The sequence below is a fragment of the Bombus bifarius genome, unplaced genomic scaffold (assembly GCF_011952205.1).
Source record: "Bombus bifarius isolate JDL3187 unplaced genomic scaffold, Bbif_JDL3187 scf7180000008039, whole genome shotgun sequence".
Taxonomy (NCBI): domain Eukaryota; kingdom Metazoa; phylum Arthropoda; class Insecta; order Hymenoptera; family Apidae; genus Bombus; species Bombus bifarius.
The window spans coordinates 754512-770951 of NW_022884409.1; the positions used below are offsets into that span (position 1 = coordinate 754512).

The window sequence follows — 16440 nt, forward strand, 5'->3', positions numbered from 1 at the left end:
GTGTCAAAAAACGTCAATGATAATTATTAAATGTTACCACAGTCATTTAAAAAGACAATTCCATATCTAATGTTTTGTACTTTTATATTTTTTCTATCGATCTTGTAAAAATTGTATAGCATTTTCATAACACTTCACCACTTCGTTCATGTACATTATGATTTTGTCTGAAGGCTCATGATTCAATCTAAAAAATTTTGACCAATCAGTTCTGGATTGATTTTGTTTATCAGGACATAGAAGAATTCTATCCAAATCCATCATTAAATCATTTAGTATCCTTGTGTCAAGTGTGCTGTAACAAAAAAAGAATAGATTCTCTAGATTTCTGAAATGTTGTAATTTGTAACATGTAAATATAAGAATTTTATGTAACTTGTAAAAATTACATACTTGATGTTGTCAACTGTATCAATTTTTTTATTACAAATTTTAATGCTAGTTAACAATTTATCCAAGGTTTGTTGTACTTTCTCTAAAAAAAAGTAATTTTATTTAATGTTATAAAAGTCAAAGCAAGTATGGTATATAGTATGTAATATAGTATGTAATGTATTTTGTACCTTTAACATCCAACAATTCAGTATTGTTTATAGATTTTAATATGTCAAGGGCAGTGTTATTAAAATAACTAGGGTTCCATTTTATTATTAAAGATTCAGAGAACTTCCAAATAGTTTGACCAACTATTTGTGCTAAAATTATTTTATGCAATTCCCTCTCATGATGATCTTCATTGCATGTGATATTATTATTCTAAAAATATATGGAAAAGACAAGCAATGAAGATTGTCTATTATATAAATATTTATAATTATTTCTATTGTTTACCACATAAGAGAGTACTGCATGAGGTATGTCCAAAGCTAGCCGGGAAGTTGTAACATTGTAAAATGTGTTGTTTGAGGACAATAACTGATTGTCATAAGAAAACCAGTCTTTTACAATGCTAGCAGATTCTAAAACCATAAACTGTACAATATCTGATCCAGATACAATAAAGTGGCCTTTACCTGTAATCAATTGAAATGCGTGTTTAAAATTAATAACCACTAACTTTTCTATGATAACAAACCTTGTAAAGCTTGATGGTCTACTACAATATAAGCCACAATCTTGTGAGGCAGAAAGCTGGACAATATTTCTGGACAAGGATTTGAAGATGCGGAGAATAAACAAAAAATAATAGATCTACGAGGTTTCCACGTGCATTCTTCTTGGATTTGATTGAAAATTTTTGCCAATTTTAAAGCGATTCCGACACCTTCACCGCTAGCAGATAAAACTACGTACCTATCTGAACATTTACAGTAAGTAAAGTAATGCGATTTATGTTAAAAATAATGCAAAAAAGATAACTTACCAGGCTCTCTGGCTCCTCTAGCGGTTGCCACGATGTGCGATTGACATTTGACGACCTTTTCAATAAGCGACAAATTCGATAGAATATTATTCACTTGATATATATCATCTTCCTTTAAATTGAAGGAATCCCATTTCCTATTTTATAAATATTTTAAGATAATATAAAAGTCGGATATTAAGATTAAAAATAATGAATAAACATACATTTCAAAATCAGGATCAAGAGACGCCCTTTCCAGTTGCTTGAGCATGAAACGTTGGAGATGTTCGGTATTTTCTAGCCCGTTTCCCGCTAATTCAAGGCGCCTTTTTTCAGCACGAAATTCCATAGCTCTTATCATGACAAAACGACCAAGTGTATATCCACCCAAGAAAGTAAGAAATCCGATCGATAATATAAACGAAAAGCACATACGTTTTGTCACAAACTCGCGAGATTCGTTAACCCCACGAACCATTTGAAAGCTAAGTACCCGCTGCATATTGAATGTTGGATACACTTTTAAATAATTAACTTTTTAATAATTAATTAAATAATTTAACAGCTGGTAGCAGTCATACTTCGTAACAGCCCTTTTTCACACGAATTACCGAATAAATAATCGAATTTGAAGAAATATTAATAAACAGAAACCGTCACTTTTTATTAAATGATGTAAGGGATCATTAGGAATACTATTGATACACGAGTTCATTCAAAACTTATCAAATAAAAGAGTATCAATTTTTTATGTAAAACACGGCTATGAAATAATTAAAATAGTAAATATAGTAGAGTATGTGTAAAGATATCTTTCAATCAGACTGTGTGTTCACACAAGGCAAATTTTTATGACTGGTTCTCCGTTGTCTCCGGTAGACCACTTACTTCAACACTGCGTGGGATAAGACTGATATATTTGTCAGTCCGTCTCGTCGGCTTTCTACCCCTCTACCAACGGTTCGATTTTATCCTCACTTTCGATTATATCCTCAATAGACATGTGCGAATGAAATCGAAAGCGAAACCCTCACAAGTTCATAAACATAAAATATTTATGTTGCTATTCATCATTGAGCATTTGTATTGGCAAAAACATGCTTTTTGTAGTACTGTACATGCAATAAAAAAAATTTCGTTAAAAAATATGCTGAAAATGTTTTATGGTTACTAATAAATTTTTAATTACTTCCATTAAGTTAATTGGTACCAAACGTTCACACACATTTAATATTAATATTAATGTAGAAAAGTCCTCGTAAAAATACTTTAGGTTAATTACTTTCTTTGTTAAAATTATTAAAATGAAATAAATTTCGTAGATGATATTTATAATCGTAACACCATGTAAATGTTCCGCGATGTTTGCGTGGAGCAACTTATTTCGGGCAATAATATGATGACGGTGTTTCGCTTATAAATAGTTTTCTATGTATTACATTTACGTGCAAGGTTGTTTTAACTATAGATGTGCTGTTTTAAACTCAAACTACACAAAAGTATTTATCCAGATGTTACATTCCTCTATTCGCTTTAAAGAAAGAAAGAATTGTAGTCAAACACTTATAGATCTCGTTGAAAATTGTTCAAGTTATCCATATACTATTTTATACCTTTCCCCTTACGCGGAAACTTCCATCAAGGATAATATCCTCTTTAATACGCAACTTTTTTATGCAATTATTCTTACTTCACGAAAAACAAATTTGCAACTTTACTTTATTGAAGATCTTTTATTATTAATACATGTCAATAATTAAATAAAAATTCATGAAATGAAAAGAATAATTAGTGGAATCTGTACAACGAAACAAATCTTGGTTTTATGTCAAGAACCTAAAAATAAATTTTTAATAGAAAAATTTGTAGAGATTTGGTTCTTTATTTTAATATCTAATTAATATGAACAATTGAAGAAAGAAGAAGAGGAATAATTTAGAAATAAATAATTATTATAAATAAGCACGAACCAATAGCTTTTTTTATAATGATTTTAAAAAATACTATAAATGTATTAAAAAAGAATACACTTGTAACGTTAATGTAAAACATTACAAGTTTGGGATATATAGGTATATTTCATTCGAAGATTCCAAATTATTAACTCATATGTATCACTATAAACTTGTTGCCCATGAAAATCGTCATTGTTTGTTTGTAACACCATTTACGATTCGATTAACAAGAAAAGAAATGAAATAAAATGAGACGATACAAAATTTGTAATTCATTGTATAAAAACATGATATAAAAAATTATCAATTTTATTAAAAAGGATTATTATCTTTTTATTTTTAGTTTTATCTATTTTCTTATATAATCGGAATCTCTATACCGGAAATTCTGCCCAAATTTAATTTGTCCTGGAAGAGACACGAGAATACGAAACGTGATTAATTCCATATTTTCATAGTTCCATTTCCAATTTCCGTAGCATTCGCGCATTAAGTTTGAGGTTTATTGAATATGTGAGTATTAATAAGTAATATTATTAATTATTCTAAACGTTATTCGTGAAACTTATATTATTTTAAGATTTATACTTATATTAGTTAATACATTAATTTAGAGAATAGACATGTCAATGTTAGATTTAAAAATAACGTGTTCATATAAAACTGTAAATATGGGACGTTCATACAAAAAATGTAAAGTACGTAGAGGCATGTTATTTTGCCATTTGGTGCAATCTCGTAAAAACAATTTATGGAGAAAAATAAAATATCCAAATAAATGTGACAAAATTGACAAAGTATTGTTGAAGGTATACGTAGTAAGTATAATTGAGTAAATATGAGCATTAAAAAATAATAAAAAATGAAATTGCAGGACCGTATGTTAAATAATGCGCGTAGTGAAAAGGTTAAAAGACAACGAAATAATTCTAAAGTACCATGTAGAATAATATCAATAGTATCTTTGGAAACAGTTAAAAACCTATGTGTTCCTATAATGGAAGATTGGAAAGAGGTCTTTAACTATTAAATATTTATCATTTTATATTGATTTTAAATAGCTATGCATGACTATATACTTTTTTACACTAAAGGAAAATGTAGCAACCTATGTCCCTTGGAAAAGCACTGAGGATAGAAATATTATACAAAGCTTAGTAGGAGGCACAAAAGCAGAAAGGAAGCAATATAGATTAGCTGAACGACAAGGAATCCAAAACCTTGAAAAAAGAGGTATATTGAATTCAAACCAAAAAATCAGCTTTGTAAGTTCATTTTTATGTTTATAAAAATGTTTTATCTTTTTATTAGAAATGTATAAATATTATTTAATGTCTTTTTATTATATAAATAAAACATCAAAGAAAGTTGTAGATATTACACAAGTTGTGTATGATTTGAAAAGATTATACCTAAATAATTTTAAAAATATTGATATTAATACACTGGAGAATATTGATATTAACAAACTATCTATAAGCAACATTGATAAAAAGAACACTTCTGTGGGAAAAGATGATAAAGCAGAAGTCATAGAACAGGTAAAACAAATATTATATTAAATATAAGAAAGATTACATTAAAATAAATGCAAAATATTTTGCAGCAATTAGTACAAAAATTCAAAAAATTGATGCTTTGTCACTTCACAAAATAAATTTTTTAAAGCTGGCAAACTAAGAGAATTTAATTAATAGTATTATTTACTTTTGTAAGTCACGTTTTCCTAAGACTTTTTAAGATTATAAAATACTATGAGATAGGCATATATTTTATATTGTTCTTTTATTATTTCAATCAGGTTTAAGAAAGTGCATATTTCCTGAGACATTCTTTATATAAAAATTGCCTTAATTATAAAATTTACATTTACCATATTTGTGTATTTTACTGTATGTATGATACACATATGTACACTTTGGGGACTGAAATATGATATTGCAACAACTAAACATTTGATATTGATTTTGTAATAATACTGCATAATTAAATGTGTAATAATATGTTAAACAATAAAAAGAATGATAATAAACTATAATAGTATTATTTATGTTTACTTTACATTGTTCTGTTTTCTTTTCATTTAAATGAATTTTTCTTTTTTTTTTTACATAACTGAATTTAAAATAATTCAACTGTTATACATGTAACAGGGATATGTAAATATTTCATATTTCATACAATTTTACTACAATATAATCTCATTAATTTTGATGTGTAATATTTTAGATTAATCTCTAAAACTGATATAAGAAATAAAGTAAAATACACATACCTAACTATACATTTTATCTCATAATACTTGTTCAAAATGTTTATAAGACATAATTTACTTCAACGTTTCGTGCTTCAATTATTATTTCCCAATAATTCTGCTAACAACCATGAAGATGCTTCCTTGTGATGTTGTTTTATATGGTTTCTCAGATATCTTTTCTGGCCAAATTTCATGCCGCATTTACAGTCGAAAGGTTTTTCTTCGTTATGTATCGCACGATGTCGTACAACTTCTCCTTTGACGGAAAAAGTTTTACCGCAGATTTCGCAGGCAAAAGCTTTGATACCTGTATGTGTAGTTTCATGATGAGTTAGCCTCTGCCTGCTTCTAAAATGTTTTCCACAATATGAACATTTATGAGGTTTATAATCCGTATGTACACGATTGTGAATGTAAATTGAATTCAGAGTTCGAAACATTTTTGGGCAATGTTCGCATGCGTATGGACGTTCACCGGTATGAATCCTTCGATGATCATCTTTCGCTCCTTTATTCGCAAACGCGCGACCACAAATGTCGCAAGCATATTTTTTTAATCCTTCGTGAACGTCTCGTATATGTCTAGCTAGGTCTTGTTCGATACGATAGGATTTTCCGCATAAATCACATTTACATGGTCGTTTATCAAAATGGACACGAATATGGCGTAGGAATCCCCGTTTTGTAAATATGACCTTTTTACACGTTTCACATTTGTAAGAAACACGATCATTAATTATTTGTTTTGCTTTATTTACAAGTTCTGTCTCATCCGAATTTTGAATCGGGTTGACATCGGAATGTCTGTTTATGTGTTTTTTTAATTCACACTTTTTTGTGAAATTTCTCTTGCATAAATTGCAAGTGTAACACGGAGGCTTTTCAATGTCCTGATTAAAAGATTTTTCATTATTCTTGTCTTTCTTTTTCACTTCGTTTGTGTATTCCAAAGTTTCATCTTCTGTGGCATCTTTTAATTTATTATAATTACTACCATGCATTGATATGTGAACCTCAAAATCCTTATCTTTACCATGATACACTAGCTTACAATACTGACAATAATGCATTTGAGCTTCATGCTCGCTGTTCATATGATCTATAAGGTACTTCATATTTACGAAAACAATATCACATTGAGCGCACTGGATATATTCTACCTCTTCAACGTTTGTACTTTCGCTTTCGGCCGTCGATATTTGCATAACAGGATCAGACTCGGTCTTCCACCTGCAAAATAAACATTCCGATATCATGTCACCGAATGCGAAGTTTTATGCAAATTCTTGCTGTGACTCTTCAAGTAACGTCCTTAACTGAACTTTGCATTGCATATGGGACAAATTTAGGAGCCTTGATTATTATGAATACGTTTATGACGACTAATACAGCCTTTACTACGAAATTGTTTGCCACAGACATCGCAAGAATAAGGTTTCTGCTTGGTATGGATGAAAGTATGGTTATCTAATTCTTGTTTTCTCTTAAATCTTTGACTGCATAAGGAGCATTCATGCGGAAGAACTATTGAATGGAATGATTTGTGAACGTGCAGAGATGCCCTCTGTTTGAACGACTTCCCACAAATTTCGCATATATAGGGTCTTTCTCCTGTATGAGTTCTTCTGTGCTCATCTCGCGAAGCTTTGGAGGCCAAACATCGACCGCATATATCGCAAGAGAATTTCTTTATTCTCGCATGAACATCATGCACGTGTCTGTTCAAACCAGATGCTGAACGAAAACCTTTTTCGCAAACGTGGCAGGTATACGGTTTTTCTCCAGTATGAATATTTAGATGAATTAGAAAATTATACGAGGTTGAAAGTATTTTCTTACAATGATCACATTTATAGTACGTAAATCCATTGACCATCATTTTCGAATGAGCTAATTCAATTCGTTGTTCCAAAGTTCGTTTTGACGAAACGTGTTTTTTATATTTTTTAGAAGCAATTCCCGAGTTACTTTGAGATTCTGTTCTTTGGTTTTTGTTAATATTAATATCAGTCTCTGACAATACTTGTATTCCGACACCATTATTTTGGTGTTCCGTATGTTCATTATTAGACAAATTGCTTGGCTCATGTTTTACATCGATTTCAATCATTTGATACTTACACCTGAAAAGAGAGTTTTCTCTATTATTTCATAGGAACCGCAAACTTATGATTAACTTTCTTATGATTAACTAAATAGCGTTTCTGTCGGAACGAGAGATTGCATTCTGTGCATTGCCACGGTTTATCATCAAAGTGAATTAAACGATGACGCTTTAGCTCGTATTTTATACGGAACCGTCGATCACATATATCGCATGCGTGTGGCTTTTCACCTGTATGTTTCTTTATATGCAACATGAGTAATGGTCTCGTTCGAAAGTTCTGATCGCAATAATTGCATTTAAAAGGAAACACATCTGAATGAGTGCGATTATGTACAAATAGAGAAGCCTTTTGCTTGAATGATTTTCCACAAATATTACAAATATATGGTCGTTCACCAGTATGAATACGTTTATGATCTTCCGCGCTACGTTTTGTCGAAAACATTCGACCGCATATGTCACATGGAAATTTTTTTATGCCTGCATGCGTATCTCGTAAATGTCTCGCTAGTCCTTGATTTATACGAAACTGTTTGCCACAAAGATGACAAGTATATGGTCGTTCTCCAGTATGTATACGCACATGCCAGAAGAACGTATAAGGTGAATAAAGATTTTTACCACATTCGTTGCAATGATAATAAACTTTCCCATCGATTTCCATTTTAGCACGCATAACCATTTCTCGATCGGCACATTTTAATTTTTTGTCCTTCTTTCTGGTAAACTCTGAATGCGATTCCAACAAATGTAGTTCGAGCAATTTTTTTTGTTTGACTGCATAATCACAATATATACATGGATACGTTTCAACTTTATTTTTTTTATATTTTTGAAACAATCTTAGATCTTTTCGATTTTCGTTTTTCATATCTTTATCTTCTGTTTCATCTACATCTTTCGCATTTGATATAGTGCGTTCAGTGAAGCTGCCAGTTTTACATTGGAGTATATGTCGGGATAAGTGGTATTTTCTTTCAAAGATTCGTCGACAATGTTTGCACGTATATTGATTTTTTATTTCTCTCAAAGAAGGTAGCATTACTTTCACCATTTCTGCCATGTTTAAATCTGTATTGTAATAACTTTCAAATGAATGATCACTATCGTCATTAATTTTTTCTTTTATTCTTTCTTTAGAATTCGCCTCATTCGCTTGCTGCCATGAGCAATATGTTGTGAAGGATTTCTTCTGAAGTAGACCAAACCTGGAAAAATAATAAATGTACCAGATTTGAATGCTTTCTGTCTATTGGTAAATTCAAATATCTGTGTAGAGCAAAATGATAAGATTGCATATTAGCATGCTCGTAAAGTTTCAATATGTCTGCTTTTAATATGATTATTCAAATAACGTTTCTGTCGAAAAGCGAGTCCACACTCCACACAAACGAAAGGTTTAGTTTCAGAGTGAATTAGCTTATGTCTAACGAGTTCCGATTTCACTCGAAATCTTTTCGAACACACGTCGCAACCATGATTTTTCTCTCCTGTGTGAGTGGTCACATGCGCTAACATTTCCTGTCTTCTACGAAATTTTTTATTACAATAAGAGCAAGGATGTGGAAATTCATCCGTATGTAATTTACTATGAATATATAAGGAAGCTTTAGATTTAAATGTCTTTCCGCATGAATCACATACATAGGGTCTTTCTCCTGTATGTGTTCGACGATGGTCTTCTCTCGTAGCTTTCGATGCGAAAGATTTACCACATATATCGCACGTAAAATTTTTTAATTTTGCGTGTACGTCCTTTAAATGCCTAGAAAGACCACCAGAGTCCCTAAATTGCTTTCCACACACGTGACAAGTAAACGGTCTTTCATCTGTATGTATCCTCATGTGTCTGAGAAAAGAATCTTTTAACTTAAAACATTTTCCGCATTCGACGCATTGGTAAGATTCTTGAACATCAATGATAGCTTTATTCTTTATATGTTCGCAAGAATTTTTTGAATCTTTTGAATTATTAGAACAAATTTTACATCTTCCTTTCACTTTTTTACTTCCATTTTTTGCATTTGAAGAATCTGTTAGTTTATACGTCTCGTCATCTAGTTTTAATTTTTCCATACTATCTGAATTATAGATTTGAGAAACCTCTTCCTTTATAGTAACATCATTGTCTTGTAGTTGGTTAGACATTATAGTAGGTTGATCAAGTGTCGAATTCATGACGGTAATCCACACCGAATCGCAATCTCCATTGTCTGTAGGCTTTCTTTCTTGTAGCTGGAACTTTTTTCTGTATGGCTTCCGAAATACATTCTGCATATCTAGGAACACCTTAAACGGTGTTCGCATACTACCGGACCTGCAAAACAGTCAATACTTGACTCCGAATTTGCAGTTATACGACATAGGAGATTGTTCTTGTTCAATCCAATAATCAATGGCACTTGAGAAAAATAAGATTATTTTTCTTGACAATCCTTAATCTCACAGTCATACATCATTTTCTCAGGACGTTTGCATAGACCACTTGCAATAGTCTTTGTGTACAACAATATATAAATGCTTTGATCGAAAGAAATCACAGTAATCCTTGTTCCATACTCCAAATTGAAATAGTCAATATGTAAAGTAATTTTCAAAACATTGCTTCGTTCCATATTCATTATTAAAATTAATTTTATGAAAATTTTAAGTACTGAGTGTAACATTATTTATATTGGGCATATTTTCTGCACGTTCAATTACACATGTTGCATAGCTCCAATAGTTGCATAGTCTTTCTATAGTTTGTTTTAAATAAAGGAAGTCATTACCTGTCTGAATCATTAACAGCTGAATTCCCAGAGACTTCATCCTTTACAGTTTCTTGCTGTTGATGCTATACATAATTAAAAGAACCATTTAAGGGATATGCACAGATAAAAGCTATTTGTACTGTTCTTATACTTACAAGTGATTCCGTTACATTAGGTGCAGATGTTGCATCCTGTGTAGAAGTTTCTAATCCTTCTATACCCTGTGAAATTAATACAGATTTAAAAACAATTTCTTGTTGGAATAATTAAGTCTTTGTATATACCTGTTTTTCTTGCAAAGCATCTTGCATCTCTAATAATCTTCTTTCTGCATTCAGACATCCTTCTAATAGTTCATGCCATGCTAATAATGTAGCAGCACAATGGTAACATAATTGTAATGGAAGTGCATCATTTTCAGATACCTATGAAAAATAATTTATGTGACATTCTATACGTATAAATAAAAGTAATAAGCAATAAAAAAAATAAATACATACACATATTGGTAAATATTTATGTATTTTATTACATAAGTCATGTTGTAGACCTTCTCCTTCAAATATTGGGATTAAATGATCATTGACATTTGCACATATTCTACATAAATTAGACCAGGAAAATTGTACATCAGACTGTCCTACTGTTGATTGCTCATTTGAAACTTCTATCACATTTTGTTGTTCATCTTGAACATCTGTTACTACGAAAAATCCACCTTCCTCACTTTGTAAATCAGTATGTGTATTTACATTAACCATGTCTTTTACCGTTTGAATTAAAATTGAATGTTCTCCGCATGATTCCAATATAACAGAACCCTCAGAGTCCATTGTACCTAGAATGTTAAATATAAAAGTTTGATAGGGCTGTTGTGACCTCTTTGTTATGAATGCAATATTGATTTTATAAAGATTCTGAGATAAAGAATATACTCACAAAAAAATATTTTTATAAAAATATAAATGCAGTATTTTTTTCACTTTCCATACACAAATCAGAAATTGTAATTGAATCTTCGTTTGTGTTAGAATTTCATTTTCTTGCAAATACCACAAACACTACATTTATTAAAGCATCTGATACGTCATTCTTTAACAATTCAAATCCATTATTCTTCTGTTCTCGACCATTTAGGCAGGTGAAATATTTATAGAATATCTTTATTTAGTAAGCACGATCATAAATGTTTACAAAGTTTCGGTTCTTTACGTGTCATTTTCGCGCCGATTAATTTCGTTGCACAATCGAAGAAAAAGTAAAGAATATCTTTATCTGTATGTAACATATATAATTAATTTATATAAGCCTATTTTAATTATATTTTACTTTGTAATTCTAATAATTTCTCAAGTTTCACGTAACTTTTTCCGACATAATGAGACGAGCAAGTTGTTATGAATAAACCGATGGAAAGTACTGTTCCGTCATAATAATCACTACTTTAATTTCTAGATAAAACATGGAGGATAATTCCTGGGGAAAAATGTTCACTTTTCAACGCCAGCTGGCGATGGAACCATAGCAACTAAGAAGAGCGCCTTAATTCTGATTTAAATTTCCGTATAAATTATATATTTAATCAAGGTACATTAAATGCAAGGGCATGGGATGCATATCCCGATTCATTACATTTTATTTTAAATACTTGAATTTGAAGATAATTTTACAATGCGAAAATACGTTTGCTTGTAGGTACATACAATCGATGCCTCTCGGTATCATTTAAATGTTTAAAACCTAAGAAGGCTGCATAGTACTCGGTTATATAACAATCAACAATAGATTTTTAACAATAATAAATATTTGCTTAGTTGCAATTTATTTTGTATGCCGACGTTTCGATGCTGTTATATTACCGAGTAACGATTGCATTATTTATATTCGGTGATTACAATAAAATAGTTGTACATAGCGATTGTTTTCTTACAATATTTTATTTATAGTAAATGCAGTAAGCTGACTAGTAAATTTTACAAATCACAGGTAGGAAGGGAGTGTTGCATACGCAACACGGAGGTATGTAATAACAATTTCCTTTTTTATATATACATCTGCTAATTTCACCGTTCCCGACGACTTTTACTATTGTTTAAATTCAACATTCCTCTTTAATTAAAGTTTACAAGTAATTACGTTCTGAACATTTTAACAAACTTACTGCATAAGATTCAAAGACAAATTTCATTGATTGGAAAGAAAAAATTTTTGATATTTTACACATGAATTAATATCTATATCTTCTTCAAAAACTTTTCAGTCACGCACTGTATTACAACATAATAAATATTTCGCATATACGAATACAGAAAGCATTTGGCATAACAGATTGTGAACATTTAAGTACAAGAACGATACGTTAAGTATATGTATATATTTGCTAATATATCAATAAGCTTCCTAACATTTCGTGCCTTCCCTCGATCTGTGTAAATGTAACTTCGATATACTCTCCGTTTGCTAAGATTGTATACTTATCGCTAGCCGCTTTACGAAATCAAGAAACATTTAAAACATACATGAACACTATAAAGTTATTTTTTTTCATGTTTTTTCATTCAAACAATCGTGACTAATATTAATCTTAAAAAATAAGTGAAATTGCTGTGCATTTTTTATTTTACACGACTGACGTTTCAAACACATAAAGCACGTCTATTTAAATAAAACTGCTGACAATATAAAAAATACATTACGATTGTAAAGAAAAGATATGTTTACAAAATAATGGCAGTACGTACCACTTCTTGTGTGATAATCTTGACTTACGACATCAATGTTTTATACATTTAGGATGGACGCAAATAACGGACATTGAACCGGTATGCTAGAGTATTTTTTTGCAAAACATCCCGCTTATATTATGACACAAGATGTAGATATAAATTCGGGCAATGAAACGTGATGTGTGGCGTGTATATAAAAAAATAATATTGTATGAATTAAAAAATAATGTCTCTTCAGTTGATATAAATACATATATTAATTGTTCGAATTAACAATAGATATCTATACGAAATATTTCTACTAAACTTATGCAAATAACACATACGTTCACTATAAATGAAAGTTAATACGAAAAGTGTGAAATTCAACGGGACAAAACGAAATGAACATGGTCAACACGCATTTAGAACCACATTTTTAAGCCTACTCGTTGTTATGTTTAGGTGGATGCGTTAAACTTCAAAATATAAACTGATAACGTATCTTTTAACTGATTATAACGTGTCAGACTACGAATACAATTATGCAATAACAATATTCTTCGCTGCTACAATGAACAATAGCTTTCTTTGTGCTTAGTAAGGGATAACATTAAGACTTTCGTCCTATGTGAGATCAACCCACTGCGATAACATGTTATACATAACATTGAATGCCATTGAGTTAAAGATACTGCGCTCAATTGATACTTATGCCGTCATATGCGATTATATCACAGCAAATGAGTTGAATATATGTGTACCAGGATTTCCTATTTCGATTTAATAACGCAATTGGAAAAATACAATTTTGTTCCGTTTCTTTTTTCGCGTGCAATGGTATAAAGCTTGTAAAATGCAAATGACATTACATTTCTTGGAAGAATAAGCTGTAAATCCTTGTTTAAATACTGACGGCATTATGTGGATGGATAAGACCTATACGATTTTAATCTAATGGATTGGTACCTGCCAATCGTGTCGTCAAACATTTCCCACTTTCCATTTAGTAACCACAATCATGAAAGCTGTGGTACATGTCTCTTTCAAACTGAATGCATGTAACTTAATATTATCAGGCATATTACCGAGTCACGACTAAAAACCATTGTACAATTAGGTGTATACTGTACATATACATGTATACTGTATATGTACTATTTCTATACAAATATGTTCTGTATCTTATAACGAGCCTAGTTTTAATTTATTAATCATTTATTCTTATTGCACTTTGAAAAATTGATCTCGAAAAAATTCTTAAACCGATTTTCTTTCCTAAGCTATATACTCGCAAAAATTCAATTCGTTGAATGTTTGTATGTAATTTTTTTAACTACTATATTTTACGTCTATCTCTAGATCTTTTATGGACGAATTTAGACTGTCGAACAAAATGCTGAATAAGATTACAATGAAAAACACATGCTAACTCTTTATGCGTCTGCCTTCAACTTGGCTAGACTTAAAGAGGCATCTAATATAAGCTGATACAAATGAATATGTTTATTTTAATTGAACAAAAATATAACTTAGATAGGAACATCTTTGATAAAATTGTTAAGAATGATAGTTAATTATTAAGGTACCGTCTAAATTTGTGGTAAAAGATATATATTTTAATTAAATGAAATTAAGTGTTAAATCGATCTGTATAAAATTATATATTCGAATGATTAATACATAATAGTAAAATAAGTATGTCAAACTGAATATTTTTGTAAAAGTTGTAAAAGTTTCTTCACGATCAATAAATTTGATATTTTATTTTAAGAAGTGAACATTAATTGCCTGTTACGTAGGCCGATAACGTGAACGTCCTTAAAATTTATTAATTGAATTATTTATTCTTTAAAATTCCTGTTGTATCTTAAAACGATTCAATTTTAATTGGCCACATGTTTTACACGATAAAACTCGCAAAACCTAAATCCGTGAGCGTTTCCTTTATTTTAAGATCATTCCCTATCTAACTTCGAATCTTTGATGCTAAAGACTAGTTTTAAGATAAAATTGTTATGTAAGAATATGAACTCGATTAAAGAGACCAAGAAAACTTCTTCAAAGAGGTTCGGGATATTATTCGCTGGAACTATCGTATAACGGACTTTTTCATTTTTCTACTTTATAATTGGTAAGCGAATATTAAAGCACTTTTCAAGCGTACCCAAAATATTAGTTTTATGATGATTTTCTGTGCTATATTTATATGGGAAACGTTAAGATTATATATACGTGGATGATTGTCCACTTGTACTGGGAAGTCCTAGAGCAGCCGTACATAGTACTTTTAACGAACAGACGTATCTATAACAAATATTCACACATTGTACAGCTAGGTACGCGCAGCTTTTATAGGCCTAGTAATTGATGACTGATTACATTTGCATTGTTCGCTGGTTGCAGCGTTAGAATATACGCGAGACGTAATGTGGGGCAAAGAACCCAATAAATTAGGACCAGGTAGACTTCCTGCGAAACCGCTTCTTCCCAAAAAACTGTGAGCGCATTTGTATAGCCTCGTTTGTAGAATTAATATATCATCGAGATCTTGTTCGCTATTTAATAATTAGATTGCACGTTAGACAGTATCAAATATTAATAATTAACGATATAAATGAAATAAAAGAAACTAACTACGAACTTACCTTGCCGCGACTAAAAACTTTTGGAAAAGTCGATTCGGAACAGTACGTGGACGGTCAACTGTATCCGCGTAAAGATCTGTCTCTCGATTGTATAAATGTAAAAAGTCTGAGAGTTGTTTAGCCGTGACAGCAGCACGATCTTTATCACTCAATTTACTACTTGGTAACTATATAGAGAGAAGTAATTGAATTATAATATATAAAATTTTAAGCAATATACTTAGACGACGTACCGTAAAAAAGAATGGGGTCCTTAAATTACTAGCCGACTGTTGAAGAAATTTCATCACAAGATCGCAACATGTTGGATCCGCATTAGGCTGTGATATTTTACGTAATATATGTCCTAAGTATAAACCGAAGGCCTTTCTAGCTTCTCCAGGACTGAAAAATTTCGTTAATTATGTAATACATTATGAATTTGTAAATTCTACGATATCGATGATATAACTTGATGATCATATAGCCAACCTAAGTTTATTTCCTTCGTGCATAGATTGCACCACTTGGCTCTTATACTTATGTTTATCTATATCGATATTCTCTTTACTACTACCACGATCTAAGCTTTGTTTGTGCCCTTTTACCAAAGCTCTCTCATATCTTTCGTATCTGTAATGTATATATGAATTGTATATTATTATTTGACGATGGGTTTTTGAATTTTTTA

General features: G+C 30.7%; 4 protein-coding genes across 9 annotated transcripts in view; 1 reads left to right on the forward strand and 3 right to left on the reverse strand.

Moving 5' to 3' along the window:
• Positions 1 to 67: 67 nt before the first annotated feature.
• LOC117207596 (transferrin receptor protein 1) lies at positions 68 to 1879 on the reverse strand. The gene is made up of 7 exons (XM_033447962.1): positions 1570 to 1879; positions 1364 to 1500; positions 1076 to 1297; positions 832 to 1013; positions 564 to 756; positions 394 to 475; positions 68 to 295 (listed from the first exon to the last, which is right to left on the reverse strand). Exons 1-7 carry the CDS (start codon positions 1845 to 1847, stop codon positions 94 to 96), a joined length of 1296 nt encoding a protein of 431 aa, XP_033303853.1. The 5' UTR covers positions 1848 to 1879; the 3' UTR covers positions 68 to 93.
• Positions 1880 to 3295: 1416 nt separating this feature from the next.
• LOC117207618 lies at positions 3296 to 4957 on the forward strand. The gene is made up of 6 exons (XM_033447999.1): positions 3296 to 3813; positions 3917 to 4115; positions 4175 to 4315; positions 4395 to 4565; positions 4665 to 4841; positions 4907 to 4957. Exons 2-6 carry the CDS (start codon positions 3924 to 3926, stop codon positions 4955 to 4957), a joined length of 732 nt encoding a protein of 243 aa, XP_033303890.1. The 5' UTR covers positions 3296 to 3813; positions 3917 to 3923.
• Positions 4958 to 5478: 521 nt separating this feature from the next.
• On the reverse strand, positions 5479 to 11909 carry LOC117207591 (zinc finger protein 2 homolog). 3 transcript variants are annotated; one of them, XM_033447952.1, is made up of 6 exons: positions 11357 to 11891; positions 10918 to 11255; positions 10702 to 10842; positions 10573 to 10638; positions 10436 to 10500; positions 5479 to 6787 (listed from the first exon to the last, which is right to left on the reverse strand). In XM_033447952.1, exons 2-6 carry the CDS (start codon positions 11248 to 11250, stop codon positions 5650 to 5652), a joined length of 1743 nt encoding a protein of 580 aa, XP_033303843.1. In that variant the 5' UTR covers positions 11251 to 11255; positions 11357 to 11891; the 3' UTR covers positions 5479 to 5649. The 3 variants fall into 3 exon arrangements, with proteins under 3 accessions (XP_033303843.1, XP_033303842.1, XP_033303844.1); XM_033447951.1 differs by lacking the exon at positions 5479 to 6787 and adding an exon at positions 6820 to 8872 and having other exon boundaries at positions 11410 to 11909; XM_033447953.1 differs by lacking the exon at positions 5479 to 6787 and adding an exon at positions 8899 to 9981 and having other exon boundaries at positions 11357 to 11909.
• Positions 11910 to 13347: 1438 nt separating this feature from the next.
• The window catches only part of LOC117207584 (tubulin polyglutamylase TTLL5), a 35568-nt gene continuing 32475 nt past the window's right edge, over positions 13348 to 16440 (reverse strand). For 3 of the 4 annotated variants that reach the window (XM_033447938.1, XM_033447939.1, XM_033447940.1), the window contains exons 12-15: positions 16242 to 16382; positions 16004 to 16154; positions 15771 to 15937; positions 15458 to 15680 (exon numbers count right to left, since the gene is read on the reverse strand). In XM_033447938.1, coding sequence (XP_033303829.1) covers positions 15458 to 15680; positions 15771 to 15937; positions 16004 to 16154; positions 16242 to 16382 — 682 coding nt within the window. Of the gene's footprint in view, positions 15681 to 15770; positions 15938 to 16003; positions 16155 to 16241; positions 16383 to 16440 lie in introns of all 4 variants that reach the window. The other variant, XM_033447937.1, reaches the window with a different exon arrangement.